This window comes from Chamaea fasciata, unplaced genomic scaffold (assembly GCF_029207755.1).
Source record: "Chamaea fasciata isolate MVZ Bird 193981 ecotype frontalis unplaced genomic scaffold, bChaFas1.0.hap1 SCAF_28, whole genome shotgun sequence".
NCBI lineage: Eukaryota > Metazoa > Chordata > Aves > Passeriformes > Sylviidae > Chamaea > Chamaea fasciata.
The window spans coordinates 2,442,254-2,467,318 of NW_027094113.1; the positions used below are offsets into that span (position 1 = coordinate 2,442,254).

At 46.9% G+C, this 25,065-nt stretch overlaps 1 protein-coding gene across 6 annotated transcripts in view; it reads right to left on the reverse strand.

Moving 5' to 3' along the window:
- The window catches only part of ARHGEF18 (Rho/Rac guanine nucleotide exchange factor 18), a 43,326-nt gene extending 18,700 nt beyond the window's left edge, over positions 1 to 24,626 (reverse strand). For 3 of the 6 annotated variants that reach the window (XM_066205495.1, XM_066205496.1, XM_066205494.1), the window contains exons 1-7: positions 12,612 to 12,677; positions 6,698 to 6,765; positions 5,089 to 5,152; positions 2,058 to 2,202; positions 1,192 to 1,304; positions 889 to 1,029; positions 185 to 435 (exon numbers count right to left, since the gene is read on the reverse strand). In XM_066205495.1, the coding sequence (XP_066061592.1) occupies positions 185 to 435; positions 889 to 1,029; positions 1,192 to 1,304; positions 2,058 to 2,125 (573 nt within the window). In that variant the 5' untranslated portion in view covers positions 2,126 to 2,202; positions 5,089 to 5,152; positions 6,698 to 6,765; positions 12,612 to 12,677. Of the gene's footprint in view, positions 1 to 184; positions 436 to 888; positions 1,030 to 1,191; positions 1,305 to 2,057; positions 2,456 to 5,088; positions 5,153 to 6,697; positions 6,766 to 12,611; positions 12,678 to 19,491; positions 19,667 to 20,171; positions 20,278 to 20,638; positions 20,720 to 21,002; positions 21,048 to 21,257; positions 21,316 to 21,949; positions 22,065 to 22,743; positions 22,955 to 24,560 lie in introns of those variants that run through there. The other 3 variants (XM_066205493.1, XM_066205492.1, XM_066205497.1) reach the window with 2 other exon arrangements.
- Positions 24,627 to 25,065: the final 439 nt, after the last annotated feature.

A 25,065-nucleotide genomic window follows, 5' to 3' on the forward strand; every position in this document is an offset into this window, starting at 1 on the left:
CATGCCCAGAGAACATTTAATGACCATTTCATGTTATTTGTGACTAGATATATTCCCACATTAACTGGGAAGAGAACCATAAACCCAGGATGATATCAATCTTTGCATCACGTAACTTCACCCTCACAGGTAGCTTTTTAGAAGCTTTATAGTGTCAACATCATTGGTAGGATTTAATTCACACCTGTTTTACCAAGAGGTCTCCAATGTTCTGGATTACATAATTTCGGTCACTGCCTTCTTCCAAAGATTCCTTCCGTCTCTCCTTCAGCTGGAGCAGGAATTGCCCGTGCATCTCCAGCAGCTCATCCACACAGGGAAAGAGCTTGTTGATGACTGCATTTGAGAACTGCAGCTCCTCTCTCATGGCTTTGGAGTACACCTTCAGCATTATTTTCAGTGTCCTAACATGGTGCATTTCAGTCTGCATTAGTTCTGGGCAAGGGGAAATACAGAAATAAAATCAGAAGTCATTTATATGCTGTGCAGTGAGACATAAGAGCAGGCTCTGAAAGCCACGATCATCTTCTTCACTACAGTCTTTGCATCACTCAAGTGAAGCTCCTAAATTTGCCTTGCTAATATCCCAACCCAGCAGTGACTGACCCTACTTATTTAAGGACATCTCCCAGTGACAGTGGAACTGTTCCCTAATTGTACAGTTGGGCTTTGCTGCTTACAGAGCCCTGTTGAAACCCATGGGATGCTTAAAGACATTCACACAAGGAATTATACACATTAATGCAGGTAACAGACTCAAAAACTGTCACTCAGTTTCAGTTTTCAACCACAAATCAAAATGGGAACCAACAAAAATGATTTCTGCTTTGTTTCACAATACTGGCACTATGAAATAGAAGAAGTTTTAAGAATAACAAATACTCTTACCATAAATTACATCTTGCCTTTTTATAACGTCTTTCCTTTGCCTTTTTGCATAAGGCTGTTCCACTGCAACACTCCAAGACTCTGACTCAAACTCATGAGCATCTGTTTCTATTTCACTCCGGAGGGACACAGAATATGCATCTAGACCAAAAGCACATTCAGTTTCAATTTTTATTAATTTGTTTCTCACCATATCCCTCTTTACCATCAGTAACAATAACAAGAGCAAAAACACCTCGATGCTGCTTTCAAACCCGTGGGAGAAGTTGCATAACAATCCTGAAAAGCACAGAAATTCCATACCTTCCAGAAAAATGGAGTCTGCTGTTGAAGGTGCAAGCGAGACAACGTCATCTGAAGTCTGCTTAAATTTTATAAAGCCTGAATCCCCTTCATCCATGTCTCCTGAAATTAGCCTAAATGGCCAAAGAAATTAGACCAGAACAATTAAAATTAAAAAAAAAAAATCCAGCTTCTTTAACAAGCATCTTTCCTAAACTACAGTGCAATTATCTTACAACAAATAAATAAGATATCACAGCGCTCTTTAAACAGTTAAATCAATTTAGCAACTCCAACGCTGAAATACTGCAGTTTAATTAGAGCAGCACGAGCAAAGCTTGTAACTTCTGGTATGACAGTTTACAAGGACATCACCTGGTGACAAGCCACAGCCAGTTCAGAGTACAAAGGGCACTTTCACTGGGAAGGGAGGATAACTGGGGCACATCAAAAGTAAATAGCTACTTAAAACAGCAGATAGCCTTGAGTTTGCCTACTATTTTAATGAAGGTATTTAGCAATTTAAAACACTGCTGCCTCCTACACCAGTCAGCACCAGCCCAACCTAGAACAGCTGAACTCAGACAAGATCACTGAATTTCACAGTAGTTCTCAAGAAAAATACATCCATGAAAACCATAATCTAGACAGAAACACTCAAATACTGCACTATTTTAGACAATATCTTTTGTGACACAGGACAGAAGGACTAAAGATGAAAAAGGAAAAAAACCCAACATTGTTCAGGGAAAAATCTTTCAGAATTAAAAGCTCAATAAAACTCTTTTGAGGTTGAAAACTCGATCTGAGGTCTCATTTCTCTTTTCACGCTGGGGAGGTGGGGGGCAGCTGAAGCCAGTGGATTAGAAAAGAAGCATTTTACTCACCCAAATTTATTAACAGCTCCAGCAGTGTTGAGTGAAGGCTGGGGATGTCCTCTTTGGGCGATAGTCATCCCGAGGTTCCGGGACAGTGCTGGGGTGCCATCCGGTCCCAGGAGAAGACTTCGGGGCTGCTCCTTTAGAGAAGTGGCTAAAGAAGCAAAAATGGAATTGGTACTCAGAAAATGAGGCGTGCACTGCAGCTCGCCTGCTCTCAGCCCTCGCTCGGAATGCGGACGGAGAACTGACAGGATCTTGGATGTGAGGAGCTCATTGTCCAAAAAAACATTCTCATTCCATTTTCTTGAAAAGGAACCACAAAAAGACAGCTCGGGGTGAGCTGGAATGGCATTGCTTCTGCCGCTGCTTTTTGAATTTGTATTCCCCATGCTCACCACTGGCTGCCCTCAGACCTGCCACAGTAAAGTGGCCCCAGAGATGCTCTGTTTTTATACTACCTGTGATCCTTCTAGAAATGTAAAGCTGCCACTTAACTTACTGTATTGGCTAAATCAGCAGGTCTGAAGTGCAGGAAATTGGTCCCTACTGTGCCCATTTAGTGTGGAAATTGCAAAGTATCTTCTCCTTTAGTAAAACACCAGAACCTACACACAATTATTCACACCCCACCGTATAAGGGCATAGAACATTTCATGGCAAACAAGAAAAATCAGAGATCACAGGAAAAAAAACCTCACAGGTTCTTTGCAATGTTTATTGCTCACAGCGATTTATATCTGCATGCACACACACTGCACATAATAGATACCAGAGCTAAATTTAATTTTAATACTGCAGCTTTTTAATGCTTTTTAAATCTAGACAGACTGCGAACTGGAAAGATATTTGAAATTTTAATCACTATTACACAATACGTGGAAGCCTGTAATAGACTTATAAAAAATGGATACAATTATTTAGTACTAATGTCTGTAATAAATGATAAAGAACAGGAGACAAAATACATCCTTTTAAAAAAGGAACTCTAGGGAAGTCAAAGACGAAGACTCAGCCAGACAATCTTTAGAATTGATCCCTGACAAGGTCTGTAGCTGCCCTTTTTCAAAGAGCTTTTAAGGACATGGGAGTGGGATCTCACAGATCCCTGACCCCAGGGCTCTGTCACTGCAGGGACAGACTCAACTCCTCTCCCAGTCCCATGTCCAGGAGGCTGCTCCAGGACCAGGGGGGTGCTGCTGTAGCACTTCAAGGGGCTCTCCAGTTCCCAGATAATGTGTCACTTTTCTAGTAAAAACACTGGTGTCCACCCAGCCCTAAAAGTTCCCCTTTTTCAGCCTGCCCTCCTTAGTGTACCTTCACTAATAATTCTCTCTCCCACTTCTACCTCGTTCAGAGGAGCACAATTAAATCAAGGTATTTGCGGTTCTTGTCATGAAACAGGTTTTTCCACATTTTTTTCATATCCCGTGCTCTATACCTCCTTGTTTCTCATTTCATCATTGACACAAGAATTGTTTTGGGGCTGCAGGGGAGGTTTCATCAATGACATTTAATAGAAATTATATCACCACATCTTATCCTGCTGGAAATACCTTTCCCAAAACCTATTTGGGTTTGAAACCTGCTAGCTACACACACAGTACACTGTCAGTCTACAACAAACTGGGTAAACTGAGTCCTTTCCATCCCCTCCAAGATCCAAAAGGAGACAAAGTATCTGAAAGATTTGCCCAGTCAGACTTCTTAAACAAAGGCTTAATAACCAATTCCCTGTGTTTCCATTTGGGGAAGTATTGAAATTATTGGCCATCAAGTTCTCTTTCTTGAGAACATGAAGTTCTGTTACACAAGGATAGGCCAGACCTAAAAATCTTCAGAGGCAAAACAAGGGGAGAGGGATGGGGACGCACAACACAGTTTATAACTCTCTTAAAATGAATTTTTCTTTTACATTGAGACAATATCTTTGGGGGTTTTTTGCTGGGCACTGCAGTCTGCAGGGTTATGCTGTGGCTAACAACATACAATGCCCAGGCTATTAGCTGTTCCTTTAATTTCCAGCTTCTGCTTTTGACTAAGGAAAACGAGCACTGTCTGCCTAGCAGAGCCTGCATGGCCCACAAGCCATTTTCTGAGTTCAATTAGCACTGTCTGCACACTGCTGTGCCCCACATCGATCGCTGCTCCCCTCACACAGACCAGCCCTACAGACAACTTCTCCCATTTTCATTAGCCCCTGCTTCTTATTTTAGTCTCTGCACTTTCTCCTAAATGCACAGACCCATTCTGGGTAATGCAAACAGCCACTTATCTCCTTACAACAATTATCCCCTGTGCTGCCTCTTGGGAAGAATCATTTCATGAAGAGGACACCTTGCAACGCAAATGGTACCTGACAACAGCTGAAACACCCAGAGTGGTGCTCAGACATCCAAGCCAGCTGTGTTTGACACTCACCTGGTCTGTTAATGCAGACCTTGTAACATCTTGTAAAATTAAAATGCCATTTAATACACCTGTGACTGGGATGGTCTTTTTCCAGGAGCAAAAAGGTATTTCAAAGTCTATGCTGCAACACAAATGTTCTTTCTTCTTGGTTTTTTTCTCCTCCCAGATCCTTTTTCCTCACTTAGTTTCAACAAAGATTTATGTTCAGACCATTAGTGCTAGCTTGTCTTAGAGATTTCTAGCAACCACTAGCTGCAGGCAAGTTTTAAATAGACAATTATGAAAATCTGATGTAAAACAAAGTTCACAGTTCTAGTCTTTTCAGAGGCCAGAGAATAGACAATCAATGAAAAACGAGCTTATTGATCCCTTTTCACCATGATATTTTGAGGTTACACAGCAAGAAGGTATAAAGAAAAATAAAAAGATAAAAAGATAAAAACACACAGGAGATTGCTAGGAGCCTCTAAGCCATTCCCAATAGAAAAAAAAATGAAACCATCTTATTAAAAGAGACCTTCTCTATACTTCAATAACACACCGTGTATAGCCTTTAAAACATATTAAAGAAAAAAAATGCAATCGAACAGATAAGCCTTGAGCACAGAAATCATTCTTTAGTACAAACCTGGGGAAATGCACTGGGGCGAACTTTGTGGAGATCCAGAAGGTCTGTGCTGCAAATCTTTCTGCTATAGGAAAAAATACAATATTCTTACACATCTAGACCAAACTTTCAGTCCAAAATGAATCAGATTTTTCCTATCCTATAGCATTAACTGTAAGTGAAGATGTTCACTGAGAATATAAAAGATTTAACACAATAACAGCTTTGATTTTTTTATGTGCCAGACGGATGACATATAGACACTAACACTCGGTATTAAATTCCACAAAGTATAAATCAGGCTGAAATAGAACCAAAACTGAAACTGAATAAAATTGAAGCTGAATTAAAGCTATGATAATTAATTTATGAGATGAAAGCAACCCCTTCACGTTGACAGTCTTCACTTACACGTTGCTGTTGTTTGGTTCCTACCAATGCTGACTAAACTAATCCAGCCACTTTCAATCAAAATTCAGACTGCCAATTTCAAATTGCATCTTTGGCAATCTTTGCTAAGCTTCCTCCTTCTTGCAACACTAGGCTATTAAAAACCATTGAGATGCAAGTTATCAAAGATGCAAAGTAAATAAATAAATAATACAGACTGGAACAAATGGCTTTTGGGAAGCTTCCCATTGGGGTTCCCATTTCTGACTGAATTCTTCACCCCATTTTGTGCCACCACTCCCTCTCTGCTCACTTCAGGAGTGGTTTGTCAGGGCTGATTCAACCATGAAGTTCAGGATGGTGAAGAGTGGAAATGAAAGCATCAGAGCAAATGAATTTTTCGGTTTAAAAGGGAAATTCACAATGCCCTGAGATGTTTAAAATTATCCATCAAAACCCCCACAAGAACATTTCTGCCCTCAGAAGAGTTACATTCTCTATCACCAATGGCTGAACACACTTCCTCTAACCCCTAATTGCTCAGGTCTGAGCTGCTCTGCTCTCCCTTTTCCCCCTCACAGTACTCCCTAATCTGCTATCAGTCTCTGAAATCATCAGCACTTGCAGGTTAAAACAAACCAAAACTCCCTCAAGTATTATTAGTTATAAGGAGGAGGAAATGATTTTCAAAACCAATACCAGAACAAAAAACCCCAACAGATAGACATCTATGTGAAACAACCTGTGACCTTACATGCAATCACAGGCACCACAGTGACAGAGATGAAAAATAAACAGCATAGCAAGACCAGGTTCATCACAGTTCCCAAACGGAATCACTTATTCTGCATTTTCTGGCTTAGAAATAATATGCAACTCTTACGACCAAATTCCCCATCACCCCTCATGCTCTTCTATCAGCTTTGAGATGGCACAACATTCAAAAGTACCATGTAATTCAATTATATTCCCCAAAGAAGTGATGGGTTTGAGCACTCTTAGGGTTAGTCACAGTTCTGGGGAGCAGGCTAAGTAATTCCTAGTATGGCAATAAAACATTTCACTTTATTTTCCCTCCATACATTATCATTAATTACTGTAATAACAAGTTAATAACTACTCGATGCCTCAAAGATGTAGGGCAAGATTCTGTACAGATGTAAATCAAACCACTTGCATAAATTAAACTTATTATGTCAAGCCCTGTTATGATAAAAGAAGAACAAATGTTAAAGCCCACCTTGGGTCTGATGCTGCTGCATTCAGTCAGCAAACTCTTGCAGTTCTTGTGGACATTCACTGCACAATCTGAAATGCACACACATAAAAAAAAAGTCTTAATTATTCTTTCCTGTCTAGGGAAAGGAATTATGGCACACAAAGGATTTTTATTTTGGAAGTGGTGCAGAGTAAGCTCAGGTGTTGTGGCAAGCATCCTTGTTGTGCATGTTCCGATCTTGATTTTATACCAAACCCCTGAGCTTTTTCAGTAAGACTGCACCACCGAGTGCAATTCACACATCCAAGAACCAAGAGCCACTCTGGAATGCACGAGCAGTTTTCTGCCCAACCTCCACAGCTTTCCTCATCTTTGCAAAGGCCATTTCCATGTCTCTCCATCCAAAATTGATACCAATCAAGGGGCAGCAATTTTTTGGCTCCACAGGAACAGCTGCCTTTCTGCACGGACTATTGCTGGGAGTTGCAGTAACAACAGTAAATTAAAGATCAAAACACTCTCCAGAATCATCAGAGCATTACCAGCACCACAGCATTACCACCCTTCCAGCTGCACAAAGGAATTGTTCCCAGATACAGGGACCAAAGCAGCCCTTTCACCCAAAAGCCATAAAACTATTAATAGTATAGCAAAATCCAATCTCGGGTTCTTTCCTCCTGATAACTACTTATTGAGAAAACAGGAGGGGAACTGATAGTGCCAAATATTTTCTGCAGCCTTTCTGCCCATCCATAAAACAAGATCCTTCATCAAAAGCAAAGCAGGACACCAACAACTCAGTAAAGGACACCAGGATGTGCCTTTTGCCAGACATGCCTGTTAAAAAAGAAATAGAGCAAAAGTGGAAAGACGAACGCTGTATCTGCTAGAGAAAAGCCAGTTTATGTTTAAAGTGCAGAGGAAAAACTATTTAAGGTCTCCTCAGAACCACCCCCGCCTGGCACCAGGGCTGGGATCTGCTTTAAGGCTCCTGGCTAACCCGGAGAGATGCTCACTTGTGTTTTCCCTAATTTCAGCAGAAGCCAGAGAACAGGACCAAAATACTTACTTGGCTTTAAACACAAATAAATTAATAAAGATAGAAAAACAAGACTGAGAGAAAGACTGAGTGCACAGACCTGCAAGATGCTCACATGTTATAAAACTTCCTCAAGTGTGGGAAATGGAGTGCAGAGTTCTGCTCCCAAGTGCCTGCCACACACACACACTTACACAAAAAACCTCCACAAAAACTATCACCTCCCACAGCTTCTCTTATTTGGGATATTCCTACCACTACCACACCCCACGCCACAAACCAAAAGGCACCACATCTAATTTCAAATGTATGTGCCTCTGCAAAGGCACGGGAAAAATGTATCAAAATTATCACCTATAAAACTCTGTAGAGAATAAGAAATACATTCATTATTTCAGCAATGATAAGGCCTCCACCTACCACGAGGGAACGAAGAGCTTGTTAAAAGACATGCCACAACAACAAACAAGTAGGTGACAATGGAAATCCCTTCTCCCCTGAGACAAAGAAACAAACTGTAGGACAAAAATCACCACACAAAAGGAAACAGAGGAAATTCTCCATGACGTCAGGCTGGGTTGGCTTCAAGTCCTGCTCACAGATGGGTTCCCTCCAGGGCAGAACAGGCAGCCCGATGGATGCCCCATGTTCCCACAGCCACTGCTTCCCTACACAGTCCTGAAATCCACGTAACTCACCTAGAATTCTGTAATATAGTAATCAATAAACATCAAATTTCAACAAGATATTTATATTCTCTGACATTTACCTATTTTCAGTGATTACACTCAGTAATTCTTTTCCTATCAATGATTAGTAGGTCCAATTCCACTTGAAAAACTTGAGCTCCCTGTTAAGGTAACTGAAAAAGGGATCTCACTTTAAAACATATTTCAATTTTAAAATCATGCCCTTGCTCAGTTAAAGATAACAGCTTGTGGCACTCTCAGTAGGCATTTTTCACTTAATCAGCTGACATCTCTAATAGTGCTGTGTATGACTTCCCTCCACTGCTGAAAGGTTCTTTACACAACAGTGGAGAACATACTAGAAAAGAGGAAAATGCTACAGAAAAGCCGCAGGAAACTGCAGCTGAATCCAAGGACCTGATGCTCCATGAGACTATTTGAAATGCATTTACTTCATGATTTCAAAGTGGCATTATTTTTGCCCATGTAAGAGAACTCTCAAACCTGCCAGAAGACTGTTTTATAAGCATACTTGATTTTATAAAACATGCTCCAGCTTCCTCTATTGAACACTTCTGCAGCACTGAAGGCAAGCCGCTCTAATTCAGAATGGGAAGGAGCTTTTGAATACTAGTGACTGTGGTTTCCTTTTTATGCATTTTTCTGCATTTATTCTTATTACTCTGCATTCTTATTAAGCCTCTCTGAAAATGCTTTCAGAGAACTGCAGGGGTGAAAAAAACAGCAAAGAGAAGAATGAGGGACAGGGGACAGCAACCTGCACACATGGTGATCGATGTTTAAGAGCAGAGATACACATGAAGGGTTGTTTACAGGTGAAAAGAAATAACAGATCTCTAACAGGTGTATAGAAATTCCAGATTTCTATTTTTTCCAGTCATCCAGACTAAAGCAGCATCAGTAAACTCAAACTGACAAAAAAATTATTTTTGCATTTACCATCAGTAGCATTTGGTCCTATTCAGATCAAGAATTTGGGAATGTCCAAAAAAAAAAAAAGAAAAAAGAGAAAGAAGAAAAAGAAGAAAGGACAGTTTTGTCATCTCTTCCCAAACTGGTAAAGCACAGAAGATATTTCTGAAAAAGGCAGAGATAAAAACTCAGAGCACTACACCCAAGCTCTTCCTTGTCTTCTCCTGCAGCCAAGCTCTTCCTTGTCCTCTCCTCCCTCAATCACTCACTGAACAGCAAGAAGATTAATTTGGCAGGGAAAAACAAACCCTCCAAAGGATTTCATCTTAATACAGACTGTGCAGAAGGGCTGCAGCTCTGGCCAGTGCTGACACCACCAGACAAAGTGCCAACACACGGAGACCAAGGATTTGGGCCACCTCGACTGGATGGGGACAGGAGCACCACCACTCCAGCTGAGGGTACCAGAGCAACTGAACCACAGGGCGTGGGAACTGAGCAAACTCACCAGCGCTATTCCTGGGCTTTAATCCACAGGTTTGGAATTAAGGCTGAGAATTTTGGGAGCATCACTTTATCCCAGATCTGCTTACTACAGGGACTGTCGCTCATTTGAAGCATTTTGCAGGGGCCTGTGCCAAAGATGATCTAATGAATGACTCAAGCAAGATCTCAACCAGTAAAGAAATATTTAAGACTAAAAGGTTCATAAACATCAGAAAAGATCCTGTTCATGACTGAGAGTAATGAATTTACTATCTGGTCTAATAAAAAAACCTTCTCTTATTAATGAGATGTTTTCCCAATTGCTCACAGAAAGTAATTTACAACCTAGGCACATTTTATTGGACAGCACATTACAACACCCAAAAGCATCACCCTGTTCACAGTATGACAGGGCAACAAACCTGGCTGGAAAGGGGCAGGCAAAGACATTTTTTCCCCCAGCAGGAATACCTTCCAGGGGATCAGACACTGCCTATCTCCTATAAATGTCTTCCAGAATTGGATTCCAGGACAAATCTATGACTCACCAGACATTATGAGCACTATGACCCTGACCTTTGGTCAGGAATGGTACTGCCCAATAAAATAATTCTTAAAAGGCCATTTGCAAACAACAAGTCACTGACAAAAAAGCTGTGATTAATTTAAAATTCAACTACTGACTTTCTTTATCTCAAAGATTTTTTTTTGTTTATTTTTTAAATGACAGATTAAAAAAAAAAACACTTTAAAGCAGCTAAGTTCAAACAGGGAAAGATTTTAACAGAGGTCTAATGATGCAAGGAGTTCAAGGATAAATTCACCTCCTATGAAATCCAACCAGCTGAAGAGAGCCAAGGACAAAATAGCTTCCATGTGAAATTAGTAATTTTAATTATTTTTTTTCTGTTTTCAACTGTCCAATGCTTCAGGGATCAAAGGGAATCTCTTCCCTCCTTCTTCACCCTTACACCGCACAGAGAACTCCTCCCTCTTGAACTGACAAAAGAAACAACCCTCATACGAATGATTAACACTGAACACAAACTCTGCATTTATACACAGAGATGCACAACACAGCAGCCAAGAAACATTTCAAACCACCACAGCACTCCAGAAAAAGCAGAGTGACTGTGATAAAACTCCTCAGGAAAGAGGAGGAGTTTCAGTGGAACACGAGGAAGTTTCTGTACTGGGTAAATCCAGGTCAGGTATCTTGTGGAACTCGGAGCAGATTTAACTTTGTCCTAGTGGCTCCAGTGGTCGGTGTTTACTTGTTTTCTCACTTGTCTAATTACGCAGAGGCAGAAACCAAAAACTGGAAGGGTGCAGGGAGATGAGATACTTCACATTCTGAAACAGAGACAGTCCACGCCAGAGAGCAACAGCACTAAATTATCAAGTTTCAGCCTCCCTGTCAGAGCATTCCTCTTTGTCTCCAAAACAACCTATAATTACTTGCTCACTGTATCTGGTATTATTGTCAAAATATCCATTGGATGAAGCAGAGAGAGGGGTTGTGTGATTCGCAACAGTGCAAAGTCTGGTGGCCACAGGGTTTTCTTTAGGCACAGAAACACATAAACAACCAAAAGTTCTGGTTTTTAAACAATGCCAAGTAAAATCTGCATGTTATCCTAAAAGAAACAGGAGTCGCAATTCGATTCTCTCATGCTGAACCCTTCCCCCAGTCTATGATACAGAACTGAAGCAGCAACTATGACAATCATAAAAGGTATTTAAAATATTTCATAGGTAAACAGTAGGTGGAACTACAACACACGATGTCCAATGGCTCCTGTCTGAGAGTAATGTTTCACGGGTTTCTTTTATTTTACCGTGCCAAAGAGAAACTATTACTTTAATAAATTTAAACAAAAAGGCAGAAACAAAAAAGCCTCCCATAAAACTCTCTTAAGAGGGGACTGAAAAGGAACTAAGTAGCAGCTCTTTTTTTTCTCTTGGTGACACACCAAATCTTCATACAATATTCAAAAATTATGCTTATTTATTAGAGCAGCAAAAAAAAACATAGCACCAGAAAGATTCAGAAAGCTGTTTGCTCGAATCACTGCCTGTTCCCCCGCTCCTCCTCCAAAATCCATCACCACTCCTAGCGTTTCCTTTCAGCACGCACAAGCTAAGCTGATACCATCTCCCGCTCCTCTCCCCAAGGGGCCAGAGCCGTGGAATATTTAAAATGGGTCAGTCTTCCCAATTGTGGACAAAGGGAAGTTTCCACCACCTTTTCCCTAACGCATTCAAGATCTCTCCACGCACATCCCAGATTTTTCTCGCTGCTGCAGCACCAGTACATACAACGTGTGTAAAAACCGAGAGGACGAGGCGCGGGATTTAATGATCACAAGGATGCTCAGACTCAAGCTGTGGCATAAAGAGAGCCGGTTTCACGCCGGCTACAGCCGCTCGCCTCCCCACTGCACACAGCAACATCTTCCACTCCTTCCGTAGCGCTTGAAAGAGCTTTCTATTGTAAACACCGCATCTTTCGAGCTGCGTCCCGTCCCGCAGCTGAAGCCCTGAGCTGCAAAGGTCGGGACTGCTGTAAACCTGTGGGATTGGGGCAAAGCGAAGATCAACCCGCTGCCCCGGCCAAACGCCGAGACCCCTTGAAGCCCTCCGAGCCCCCGCTGCCCCCACAGGGACCGGGGCCGGGGGTTCCCCGCGCCGCGGCCCCGGGGAGGGTGTGCTGGTGCCCGGGGACTCGCCAGGGCCGGGGGGAGCGGAGCCAGGGGCCGGCGGGCGCGCTGACAGCCCGGTCTCTTACCGGACTCCCCGGGGAGCCGCCGGTTCCCTCTTGGTCCCGGGAGCCGCCGCCACAGCAACAGGAAACACCCCCGTGTCCCGGAAGGAAAAATGGGGACGAGGGTGCGCCTGCGCGCCGCAGCACGGCCGGGAAGGGTCCCGGCCCCTCAGGGAGAGCGCGGGGCAGCCTGAGCCCCTGCCTTCCCCTCGGGGAGAGCACAGGACACCATTAGCCCGCGCTTGCCCCTCAGGGGGAGCGCTCGAGCACCCGCATCCCGCACGTTCCTCTCAGGGAGGGCACACGGACACCCTTAACCCGCGTTTTCCCTCAGGGAGGGCACACACATACCCTTAACCCGCGTTTTCCCTCAGGGAGGGCACACGGACACCCTTGACCCGCGTTTTCCCCTCAGGGAGGGCACACGGACACCCTTAACCCGCGTTTTCCCTCAGGGAGGGCACACGGACACCCTTGACCCGCGTTTTCCCCTCGGGGAGGGCACACACATACCCTCTACCCGCGTTTTCCCCTCAGGGAGGGCACACGGACACCCCTAACCCGTGTTTTCCCCTCGAGGAGGGCACACGGACGCCCTTAACCCGCGTTTTCCCTCAGGGAGGGCACACGGACACCCTTGACCCGCGTTTTCCCCTCAGGGAGGGCACACGGACACCCTTAACCCGCGTTTTCCCTCAGGGAGGGCACACGGACACCCTTGACCCGCGTTTTCCCCTCAGGGAGGGCACACGGACACCCTTAACCCGTGTTTTCTCCTCAGGGAGGGCACACGGACACCCTTAACCCGTGTTTTCCCCTCGAGGAGGGCACACGGATGCCCTTAACCCTGCACTTTTCCCTCAGGGAGGACACACGGACACCCTTAACCCGTGTTTTCCGTCAGGGAGGGCACACGGACACCCTTGACCCGCGTTTTCCCCTCGGGGAGGGCACACGGACACCCTTGACCCGCGTTTTCCCTCAGGGAGTGCACACGGACGCCCTTAACCCGCGTTTTCCTCTCATGGAGGGCACACGGACGCCCTTAACCCGCGTTTTCCTCTCATGGAGGGCACACGGACGCCCTTAACCCGCGTTTTCCCTCAGGGAGGGCACACGGACGCCCTTGACCCGTGATTTCCTCTCATGGAGGGCACACGGACGCCCTTAACCCTGCACTTTTCCCTCAGGGAAGGCAGAGGCTGTGGGCAGTCGTACCCATCCTGAAGGAAAACGCAGGCTAGAGGTGGCCATGTGCCCTCCCTGAGGGGACAGCGTGGGTCAGGGCTGGGTGTGCTCTTCCCGAGGGAAGGAGCAGGCTAAGGGTGGCCGTGTGCTCTCCCTGGGCAGTGGGCACGGGCTGCGGGTGCTCATGGCGTCCCTGAGGGGAAAACACGGATTAAGCACGTCTGTGTGCCCTCCTTGAGGGAACCTTGCGAGCTAAGGATGCTCATGCCCTCCCTGAGGGGTAAGAGTGGGATATGGGTGGCCAGGGTACATGCCCATCCTTCCATTGCCTGCTCCTTCCTCCTGCAGGTAGGGCATGGCCACCCATAGCCTGCACTTTGCCTCAGGAAGGGCACAGGACCCCCAGCCTGCATGGCCCCTTTGGGGACACCATGAGCATCCTCAGCCTGCACTTTCCCCTCAGGGAGGACCCATGGCTGCCCAGAACCCATGACTTCTCTGAGGAATGACACATGGCACCCCAACCTCCGTTTTCCCCTCAGGGAGGGCACACGGCCACTGTTAGCCCATACTTTCCCCTCAGGGAGAGCACACAGTTCCTTCCAGACTAAAGAGGCCCCTAACAGATGGGATGTGGCATCTTCAGCATGGCACTTCACGTGTGTTCACACATCGCCTGGGACTTGAAATGCATAAGTTGTTATTAAAAGCCTGGTGGGATTTGCCATCCCAATGTGCTGGAGTGTTTATGAACACCCTGCCAAGGCAAGGCTGCAGTGCCCGGAGGGTTGGCAGGTGCTGGCTTTCCTATCTTCCCTTCAACAGCGACTGCCTGCCCAGGCCTTTGTCAGTGACCCCTGCACAGACAAATGATGAGAACAAAGGGGAATTATCTTCCCTAGCAGGAGATCTATGCACTGACTCATAGAACCAAACTGCTTGCTGGAGAAAACACCTTTTCCCTGACACAATAAGGTTTGACGTACTAGCGCGAGGCTGCTGGAGTACTCAGAGCAGGCAGGAAAACTGGGAAGAGCTCACCACCCAAACTCCCCTCCCAATTTCACTCTGAGGATTTACAATACTGATGGAAAGTTTGTCATATTTTATATCACACATATCCTACTTGCCTGTTGAGCTTGAAAACACAACATACACGATTACAAACTTCCCTCTCAAAACCCATCCTGCAGCCTTCCCATGCTGCTTTGAAAGAACCTGCCACTGTTTGGGCTGGAGATGTGATGAAATCCTGCCGTGGGGCCAATGTGATCTCTGGTTTCCACATGGCCACCTGCTTATTCAATTTTATTTTTTATCTTTGTCTCATAGTTGCAAGCTTTTCCAAAATGTTCCCTTTTGTGCTGCTTCTCTACAGGACTGAGTACATTGAGGTCCCAGTTGTTTATTGGGGCCTGTCAGCACTACAGAGAAATGATCATTACATAAAGCGGTTTGGGGGTAAACAGCTGGCTGTCACTTGGTGACTGATTAGTCCTTAGGCACTTCAAACTTTGTGCTTCGCTGTAATATAGAAGTAAAGCACTGCAGATTGCCCAACTGCAGCTGTCATGGAGAGAACGTGCTGTGCTTGTGCAGCCTAAGGGCATCGCCACAAAATCAGGGCAAAATCTGGAACAGCAGCCACCTCCAAGACTCCGTAGCTTAGAGCTAAGGTTTGGATTGCAAAGAAGAGAAGACTACCAGCTGTCTAATCCTGTGTAATTCTGTAATAGCAAAAGATTTCTTGCTGAATGTGTTTGGGGTTGATTACTGTCCTTATGCATTTGTCAGTTCGAGTGTACAAGATCTTGAGGTTTTATCAGGGAATGGAAGGAGCAGCACTTGGAGATATTCCAGATCAAGGTAGTACTGCCAGGACACAAAAAAGAAACTGAAAAGCAGAAAAGGAGAAGCCCTGAGAATTGGATGTACTTTGGTTTCCTTTTCTAAGCCCTGTCAAGCTGGCTGAGCCAGCTCTGTGTCAGGACACTCAGCTCAGTCAGTGTTTCCTCTGCAACCAGCGCTGCAGCCGCTTTCACATTTGCTTCATATCCTGCTCCATTGGCTCAGAACCACCCTAACCACATCCCAACACAGCCGCTTTGGTTTTGCCTCTGTTTATTTGGACTCCTGTCAGTAATAGTCTATTCCAAGTGGGACTCCCAGTCCATTTATCACTGTCATCATGTTACAGCAGCCAAACCTCCTTTTCCCCCCACAAAACAGAAGATTTTTGGCAGATGTGCCTCTCTACGGAAATGCAAAGTTCCAGGTTGCCTGCTGCTTTTTAGATTTCTCAGGACTTTGTGTGGGCTGTGAACACAAATTTCAGGATAGAAAATCAAGTAATTCCTCCTTATCATAAGCCAAAACTATACTTCACCAATTAGCTTATTGGTACTGCACTGGGAACCCAAAAGCAAAACCCTGCAGGCACAAGTACTGAGGTCAAGGTGAATTTCACACCAAATTTCAGGTCTAAACCAAAAGCTATTCTGGCCTCTCCTTGGCCATGGGTGGAGGACGTTTGCCTGACAAACTGCAGAAATCCATGTCCTCTCTCTTTTTTGTTTTGAGAAAGGAAATGGTTTTCCAAACCTCTTTCACAATGCGCCTTAAATAAATCCCGGAGACCAGTTGTGACAGCAACCAGTTAGAGATCAGCCTGTGCACTGAAGCAGCCAGCAAGGGTCAGCCTAGGACAGGTGGACAGTCCAGCACAGCCTGTATTGTTCAGGAAGATTCATTAAACTGAGCACCTTCTCTTAAAGAAGAGGGATTTGTCTGAATCCTGCCAAACTTTGGTTGCAGCTACAGGTTTCCTTGGAAGAGAATGGTCAATCTGACACCCCTGTGGGGGCCTGGGCTCTGTCTTTGCCATAAAGTAATAGAGACTGATTGTCAACTAAAGATATAGAAGATCCACCTCTACCCCAGTGCTCAAGCTCAAGGGAAGCAATCCTCCTTCCATCTGTATTCCACAGCATATCCCTGGCTTGCCTCCATGGCACAGCCTGCTTGGAGAGCTCTTCTCTTGTCAGGGCTTCCCTGGGACTCATCTAACTCCTGTTGCATAAACTTTGGAAGCATGTTTATAAGAGAGGATTAATTTAGGCACAGAAACTTCTCCATCTGTGATAGCAAAGGCTCAAGAGGAGCTTTCTCATTTCCAGGTGAACAATAAACCTAGAGACTCACAGTTCATAGTTTACATAACGGCAGAGTTTGGGTGGCCACTGTTGTCAAGATCCCTGTGACTGCAAACATTCCTCTTTGTTCTTCATCCCTACCAGGCTCCTAACTGCACATCTATGAGCTGCAGAGACTCTCCCGAATCTCTGCTCTTGACACACAGCACAGCTTTCTCCCCTGGGAGACTGTGTTGTGTAGGGTGAGGATAGACGGGAGGAATCAGCGGGGGAGAGAAACGAGTTACCATGTGCCAGGCTATCTGAGCTGCCCAGTTCCTTCACAGCTCACACACGTTTCTAAGAGAACAAGGGGGTTTTGTTCTGACTTAAACGCAGAATTCCTCCTGCTGTTAGTATCTCTAATAAGAGCTCTCGCTTCTCCAGCCCATCACAGCCATGGAAGTCACCAGACCTTTTGTGTCTACTGGACAGCGAAAAGACCTCAGGCTTGCAGTCATTCTCCCAGCCTCCCTCCCCCTTCAGCTTATCCCTTTCTTTAACCACCATCTTTTCTTGTGTTTTCCACGAGCCCGTTTTGCCTTGGACCACGTGGTGGTGCTGCAGTTAAAAATACCACGGAGACAACAACAGCAACAGCAGCACCTGACCAGCGATGGGCCGAGGGCTGGCCGGGGGCCAAGGCACGGGAATGGACAAATGTGAGCTCACGAGGAGAAAAGGAGAGGCGCAGCCAAATACCCTCACATCCTGGCAGCAGCCACGGCTCAGGCTGAGCCTGACAGAGCTGCTCACGCTTCTGAAAAGTAGGCCTGCTGCCCCGGCTTCCCGGTGGCCCCGGAGCTTGCTGTTCTGGAGCTCTATCAGGGACTAGTCAGGAGACCACACACTGCTCCGAGCTGCAGTAACGGCGGCTGCTGATATCAACTACCAGCTCAGCAGCAGCTCGCAAAGGTTTCAGCCCAGCATCATCCAAATATAGGCACTCTCAGGCCATCAACTGTCACATCCCAAGTCCCAGCCCAGCTCTCACCACAGACAGACCATTAATTTTAACGGACATCCCAGAACCCTGCCCGACTGTTCAGCCTCAGTTCGAGCCACTGCAAAGGGAACATCACAAAACAAGCTGTGCTGCTCTGCTGCCTGTGTTAGTCTGGGCAGCCAAGAGCCGAAGGAGATGTCACAGAGTGCCAGACACAAACCAATGCCTCAGCCACCTTGGAGTTTTTCTCCTGAATGTTCACAGAACACAGATTCCTCGTGGAAGGGCTGGTAAACAAGGTGAAGTTACCATATCTCATGTCCAGTCCCTGTGTATTTGTGATGGACAAGCCATGCTGAGCCACACTGATTTCAACAGCTAGCTCCAATTCCAGATCACACATCTCCATAGGGTTGTTCAGAGGAGAATCACTCACACTAAATGCCCTCAGACTTCCCAAGACCATACAGAGCATGGCTCCATGCTCATGGGTATCAAGGACTGTCTGTATCCTCGCAGGTTAAGGTATTTTTGTAAAGCAGTGTTCAGGACTCTAAACAGGGCCTCTGGCTGGGAGATTCCTCACACAGGAATGACAAGGCTGAATCCTGGCTCCTCCCATAATACTTAGGTTCTCTCTAAATATCTGCAAAGCTCTTATTCAGCTCCCTGCTTCCTACTTTTTGCTGTGATGCCTGAAAAATGCTCACTAATAGTCAGCTCTGTGCCCCTTTTCAATTTCCCTCCAGCTGCCCTGAAGGGAAAATGTATTTCTCACCACACATGTCCAAGGGCAATCAGTCCCTTTATGCCCCAGAAAGGTTTTACTGACCTTAAGAGCCTCTGAGAGACCGAGCATTGCTTGAGGGTACAGGGTGGAGAAAGAGAGCAATCCTTTCATTTCCAGAAATTTTTCTCTGCCCACAGACAATCCCTTGGGAATGAAAACATTCTTCAGTGCCCTGAGTACCTGCCCCAAAGAGGAGGGACAGGGTTTGTCAGCCAAAGCCATGCCACAGTGGATGCAGTGGGAGCACAGAGACCCATGCCCGCTGGCACTACTTAGAGCTGAAAAACAACAGTCCTGCCCATGCATGTCCTGGGAGGCAGCATTTGACTTTTTGTTAGTCAATAAAGTTTTGGATGCTCTAGAAATCCCTTTGCCCATGCACATGGCAGATGCTGGGCTGAGACATCACTGTAGCTATGAAAAACAGCCTAAAAAAACCAGCTACACTCAGGCAGCTGGGATATTTGTTCAGGCAAAGCAGAATTTTGTGATTAAAAAAAATTAGTAAAAGAGAAGTTGACCTAGAACCCTCCTTGGGGGAAAGGGGCAGGAAATGGTCAAGTGGCCAAAGAAAATGAGGATGAATAATTGCCAGGCAGGATTCAGAGATCATCTAGACTATTTGGAGAAACAACCAAGCCAGGCCAAGCAGAGTGGTGGGGTAGAGCCGAGCCAGGCAGAGAAGTGAAGCAATCCAGGGGGCTGGTTTAGGCAGGAGAATGGCCTGGGCTGAAGGGCAGGCAGGGAGCACAGGCTGGGGTGCAGCCAGGCAGTGACAGCCATACTCACTCAGGCACTGCAGACCACTTTTATTCCCAAGAGGTTTGGCACATAGTGAGCAGCTGGTGCAACTGGAGAAAACCCCTGGCACGAGCTGGTGCCCATTGATATCTTTGCACCTCTCTTTTGTCTCCTTTGTCTCTTTCTCCTTCTCTCTCTCCTTGAGCTGCTCTTTGTTCTTACCCTGGAAGGAGAGAAAAAGACAGCCCAGTCACAGGCCTTGCACTGCCCACACGTTCCTTTCCCCACTGGTGCAAACAAGCAGAGAGCTGGTGAGCAGCAGGTACAGTGGGATGGCAGTGCTCTTCCCAAATGCCTTCCCAAGGCTTGGGCCAGTCCCTCTAGTCTAAGTCCATTTGTGATGAAGGGCAGGACACACTTGACTGTCCCTCTGCAGGCTCCTCCTGCCACAGAGTGATCCAGGCAGTGATCCAGCCAAGGCAATCTTCTTGCTGTGCACAACTGTGCCAAGGTAGCATGAGAGCATCCAGAACGTGCCCTGGAGCAAGGAGGGTTGAAATTCAGGGGTCACTTGCACTACTACTTTAGGGGTCACAGTGCATTTGCTGACCAATTCAGAAACCTCAGCCATCCAAAGCAATGCAGCTAACTGTTCCCTACAGTCAGATCCCCTTTTCTATTTGAAGGATTTAATGATTCCTTCCACAAATTCAACATCTCTCTCTCACCTTATCCTTCTGCCAGGATCCAGTGACTCGACTCCGCAGGGAACTCAGACGTCGCATCACCTTTGTGCCTTTCTCTGCTTTATCACTCTTCCCACTGTCCTCATTTCTGAAAGGAGACCAAAATATCTTTAAAAAGGGGAAATTCACTGACCACGCCCAGCTTAGGGAGATCACTGATGAAGTTCATTGAAGCATTACTTTAGGATCCCAAGTGTGAGCTTTCCATCTCCTGGAGGATCTGTTTTGGCATCAGCCATGCCATTTATTAATGAGACCCTTGCAAATAAGGAGCTGAACTTTCAAACTACGCATGCAGGTTTTGTTCAGTGCCACGCTCCTGGCTGAACCCCTGCTGATACCGGTGTCCTGCACACAGGATTAGTGGGGCAGTAGAGCTTAGATGGAGGGGACTCGAACTCAGTCTGCTCTCAGAACACAACGTGTGTGTCACTTGCTGTCTCACTTACTCATTAGACAGGAATTCAAACCAAGTGAGGTTCTGCTGAGAAGAATCGCTGCCTTCTTGCACACAAGCTCTCTGCTTCACCCTGGGCAGGGAAAAGGCATCAGACACAGCAAAGGACACAAGAACAGAACTTCTGGGTCAGCTGAAACTCTCATTTTCTAGATGGGGCGGGAACATTTTTAGAGTTACTGAGGAGGCACATGAAATGCCCGTTCTCCTTGCAAATCTACCCTGATTTCACTGGAATAAATTAGTGATTCTGGTACCCTGGGTATTTGTCCCTCAAGGGACCAAGTGTCTTTTGCCAGATGTGTCTTAGGCAGACCTGTGACCTCCCCACACATTCCTGTCCCAGACACACTTACCCATGGTAATGCTTCAGCTCCTGAAGTACCTTCTGGACAATTAACCTACCAAGGATGGGGCAAGAGAAAAGCAAGGGATTAGAAAATATCCTTGCACATTCTGCACCCCACAAAGCCTCAGGTGCTGGTTTATGACCAACTACTCAGCTGTGCCCCAGCACAGAGTGGGATCTCTGTTGCTGTTGCATCCCCAGTAGCTCAGATACACTCAAAAATCTCCCTCATCTCAAACCAGCCAGGACTGATAATACCTACACGTGGTCTGGGGACACGTGGTCCTTCTCCAGCATCTCCAGAGCAGGGGGTTCAACACCTGGAACACAAAACGCTCTCAACAGGGATCCTGGTTTGCCTTTGCAGAGCACCACCTTGCAATCTATGCAACTGGACCCTGTTAATCGTGCTGGGCTCCCACTCTGTCTTGATTGGTGTGGAAGAAATACTAGGAGCAGTTAGGGAAGGAGATTCTGCTCTACATTTCTGTGAGGCAAGTGAAGGCTACGTTACTTTTCTGTGTTAGCCCTCACCTTCCCAGTCTGTAGTATATTTGCTGTTGAGGGTCCTGCTTGCAGTAGGGAAGAAGCTGGCACCACCCTAGAGCCCTTCCCCATGGCAGCCAGCCTCCCCTCTGCTTCCCAGGCTCTGAAATCACTACATTTTTCTCCAGGGCAATCCTCACAGGTGGGACTTGAGTAGGGAGTGACCAATGCACTGGCCACAGGGAGGTTATGTGGCAATGTGTCACTGAGGATTGGCATGTCTGAGCTGTGACTGCACTGCTAGCCGGGGCCAGACTGAGGACCAGCTTGGCATTGTATTTCAGGAGTTCCTGGGACCATGTGGAAGGGAAAGCAGAGGCTGTCCACACTTCCAGAGGCTACAGCTCCAGTTTTTTATCTTCTTAATCGCACCTTGAACCCATTTAATGGTATAAAGTCTATACCAACCTTCCACAGCTGGAAGAGAAGTGTTGAAACTGTGAGGTATCTGGGGGGAGGCAATGGTCTCACAGGCTGATGGCACAGACTTGGACCTCAGTCTCTTCCCGTTGCTGACACATTTCTGGAGAAGTAAAAAGTCACAGAAATCTTTGGTGCTTTGTGCACCATGGGAGCCTCCATCGCAGCTGATTCTTCACCCTTTCCCTCTCCTTTTATCAGGGTTATGATGCAGGAGACCATTAGGCCCAGCTGTTTCTTGGCTCCAGGAAGGCTGGAGCAAGACACACTCATGCCTGAAAGCTTCTTAGGTACTTCTCACTTTTACTGGACATGTAGCACTGTGATGCAATTGTCCTTTTAATATGAATTGAATCTAAAGGTATTCCCCAAAGCAAAGCAGTGTGTAAGGTGTGTGTGGCAGGGGCGGGGGGGGGGGGGGTGGGGTGGGGAGGGGGTGTGATACTGCTGTCTTCAACTACCTGACAAAAGATTAGAGAGAAGATAGGGCCAGACTCTTCCTAGAGCTGCAGTGACAGGATAAGAGGCAACAGGCACAAGGGCAGGGAAATTCCAGCTAAATATGTGGGAAAAAAGGGCTCTAGTACAGGCGGTTCCCAGGGCCTTTATCCCACAAGATAGAGCAGTTTATCTGGAAAAGCCCATCCTTGCTGAGATTCCTGCAGACCTCCTGGTTCCATGCTTGCATTGGAGGAGTCCAGCCTGCAGCTGACACCTGCGTATGCTGCTTTCTGCACTCCCAGCTTGCCCTGCTGCCCCCGTGCCCAGCCCTCCATACTCACCACCTCCTGCAAGCTGGGGCTGGCCACGAGGTCTGGGCACAGCGGCTCTATCTCCACTTTGATCACTGTGCCACCCCGGCTGCTGCTCCAGGCTCCCCGTTCCCCTTTGGGCAGCTGAAGGGACACATGAGGCTGGAGGCAGGACTGGCTCCTCTTCTCCACATCGTCCTGCTCTGGGTCACTGCCCAGCTCTGTGACATCCAGACTGAACCTAATCAGGGGACAGGAAGAAGCCTCAGTGCAGACCTGAGCAGACCTGGCACACTGTGCTCGGCATGGCACAGCCCCTGCAATGTCCCTGGCTGGGTGGCCCTAACAAGCTCATGCAACTGGGACAAGGAGGCTCCCCACAGCAGGCACGTGGGAAAGGAAATGACAGGAAGTGTCTCCAACTCTTGAGCCTGTTAAAAACAGCTTCTCTGGCTGCCACCAGTGAGTCCCCAGCTCCCTGGTCACCCGGGATGTTTAGTGCTGGACGGCTCACACTGATCTCTTAGCAACCCCTGAGTCTGTGCAGCCACCCTGGCAGCAGCCTGTCCTGCCTGCCCCAGAGCTGCTGCCCTGTCAGCTGCCATCCAGGAAAGTCCCTCTGGGTATTTAGAAGTGGCAGATGATGTTGTTTATCGCATCACCGCTGTGGCATCATGCCATAAATCCTGCTCATAAATCCTACCAGGGCCCAGCTTTGAAGAAAGAAAAAAATTATTTTCTATGAAATGAGGGGTGAACCAGCTCTCCCCATGCCTCACAGTGTCCTGCACACCAAGTGCTGTTGCAGTGACAACAACACAGACACAAAATGATGGATAAAGCTCAGTGGAAAATCATAGTCTCTGCATGGGTTCTGTCTGCAGATCACTGTCACTTCATTCCTGCTGCCACAGGCAGCTTCAGGAAGCGTTTGCTTAGGGAACAGTGGGGTGTATTCCCCTTCTCTGGCCTCCTGCTCACACGTGCTTCATCACCCAGCGAGGGGACAGAACGTGTCCCTGACACCAACAGCCACTCCATGCCACTGTTACTCATGTGCCTGTTACAGCATAAACTGTGAATGATCCATGGCACATGGGACAACAATAGGTCTGAGAACCAAAGTCTGAACTTGAAAAAGGACTGCCAAGATTTCAGGCTGAGATAATTTTAGGGTACCATATAAGGAGGAGAGATAAAAATAGTCCTTGCTGGCTTGCACCTAAATCCCAGTCAGCTGGGAGATCAATACATTTGTCAGCAGGGAAAGCATTCCTGGAGGAACCTGGAGCTCAAGGCATTCGTGGGGCAGGAGCAGAGATGGCAGGAATGCCAGGCCTGACCCTGCTCCCAGCCAGAGCTCAGCACCGTGCTCCAAACACAACCTCCTCTGTTGCCACATGGAGGGCAGAGGGCTGGAGGACAGCACAGTGCTTGCAGGCACAGGCCCCACCAAGCCAACTCATGGACAAGAAGGAAAAGGATTTGACAGAGTTCTCTTAATCCCTCTTTGATGGGAAAAATTCCCTTTAAGCCAGAGGATGGAGGTCATCAGGGCAATTGATGCTGTCCAAGATTCCCTCCAGACAGAAAAGAGAGATCCTCTTCCCAGGCCCAACATCAGGAAAAGAGGGTCTTCCTACTTCCAAGAAGAGGTTAAAGCCTCTTGCTGCCCTAGCACTTCCACATCCCACCCAACATGAGCAGTGGGTGTCCAGCTGCTCTGGCAGATGCTGACAGGCGAGGGAGACCACCCAGCAGCATCTGGAGATGCAGGCAGTGTGATGTTCAGCCTCACACCTCCATTGCATTGTGTACATGAAGTATCACTCACAGTCCCGCCGTACCTGCGCCTGCAGTCCACAGGTGACAGAGGGCTCTCCCAGCTGTGCCTCCGGGAGGTGGACATAGATCTCACCAGCGTGGGGAAGGAATCCTGGGCCTCCTGCAGGTCCAGCTCATTGTCTGTCTCTGCAGGATTCTCAGAAGTGCTGGTACCATCATCTGGCACGGCTGCACAGGAGCACAGGTGGCCTTTGTTCAGAAAATGACAGTCAGCCTTGCCGTAATGCATCGAGCAGGAAACGGGATTGGAAAAAGCAACATCCACAGACAGTTTGCTCAGAGCCCTTGGTCTCTCTTCCAATGAGTGAAGGGCAGACACAGTCTGGGATCCTTGTTCTGGCTGTGCTGCCATGTCTGGCACTGTTTTGGCAGACGGCAGGCTCAGGAGTCCGAGATCTTTGTAATACTCCGTGCCGTGGAGAGCAGAGTCTGAGAGGAGATCCTCCGTGCTGCTGTGCAAGTCTGCCGCTGGCACATCCAGCTCTGTGGAAGATGAATCCTCCTGCA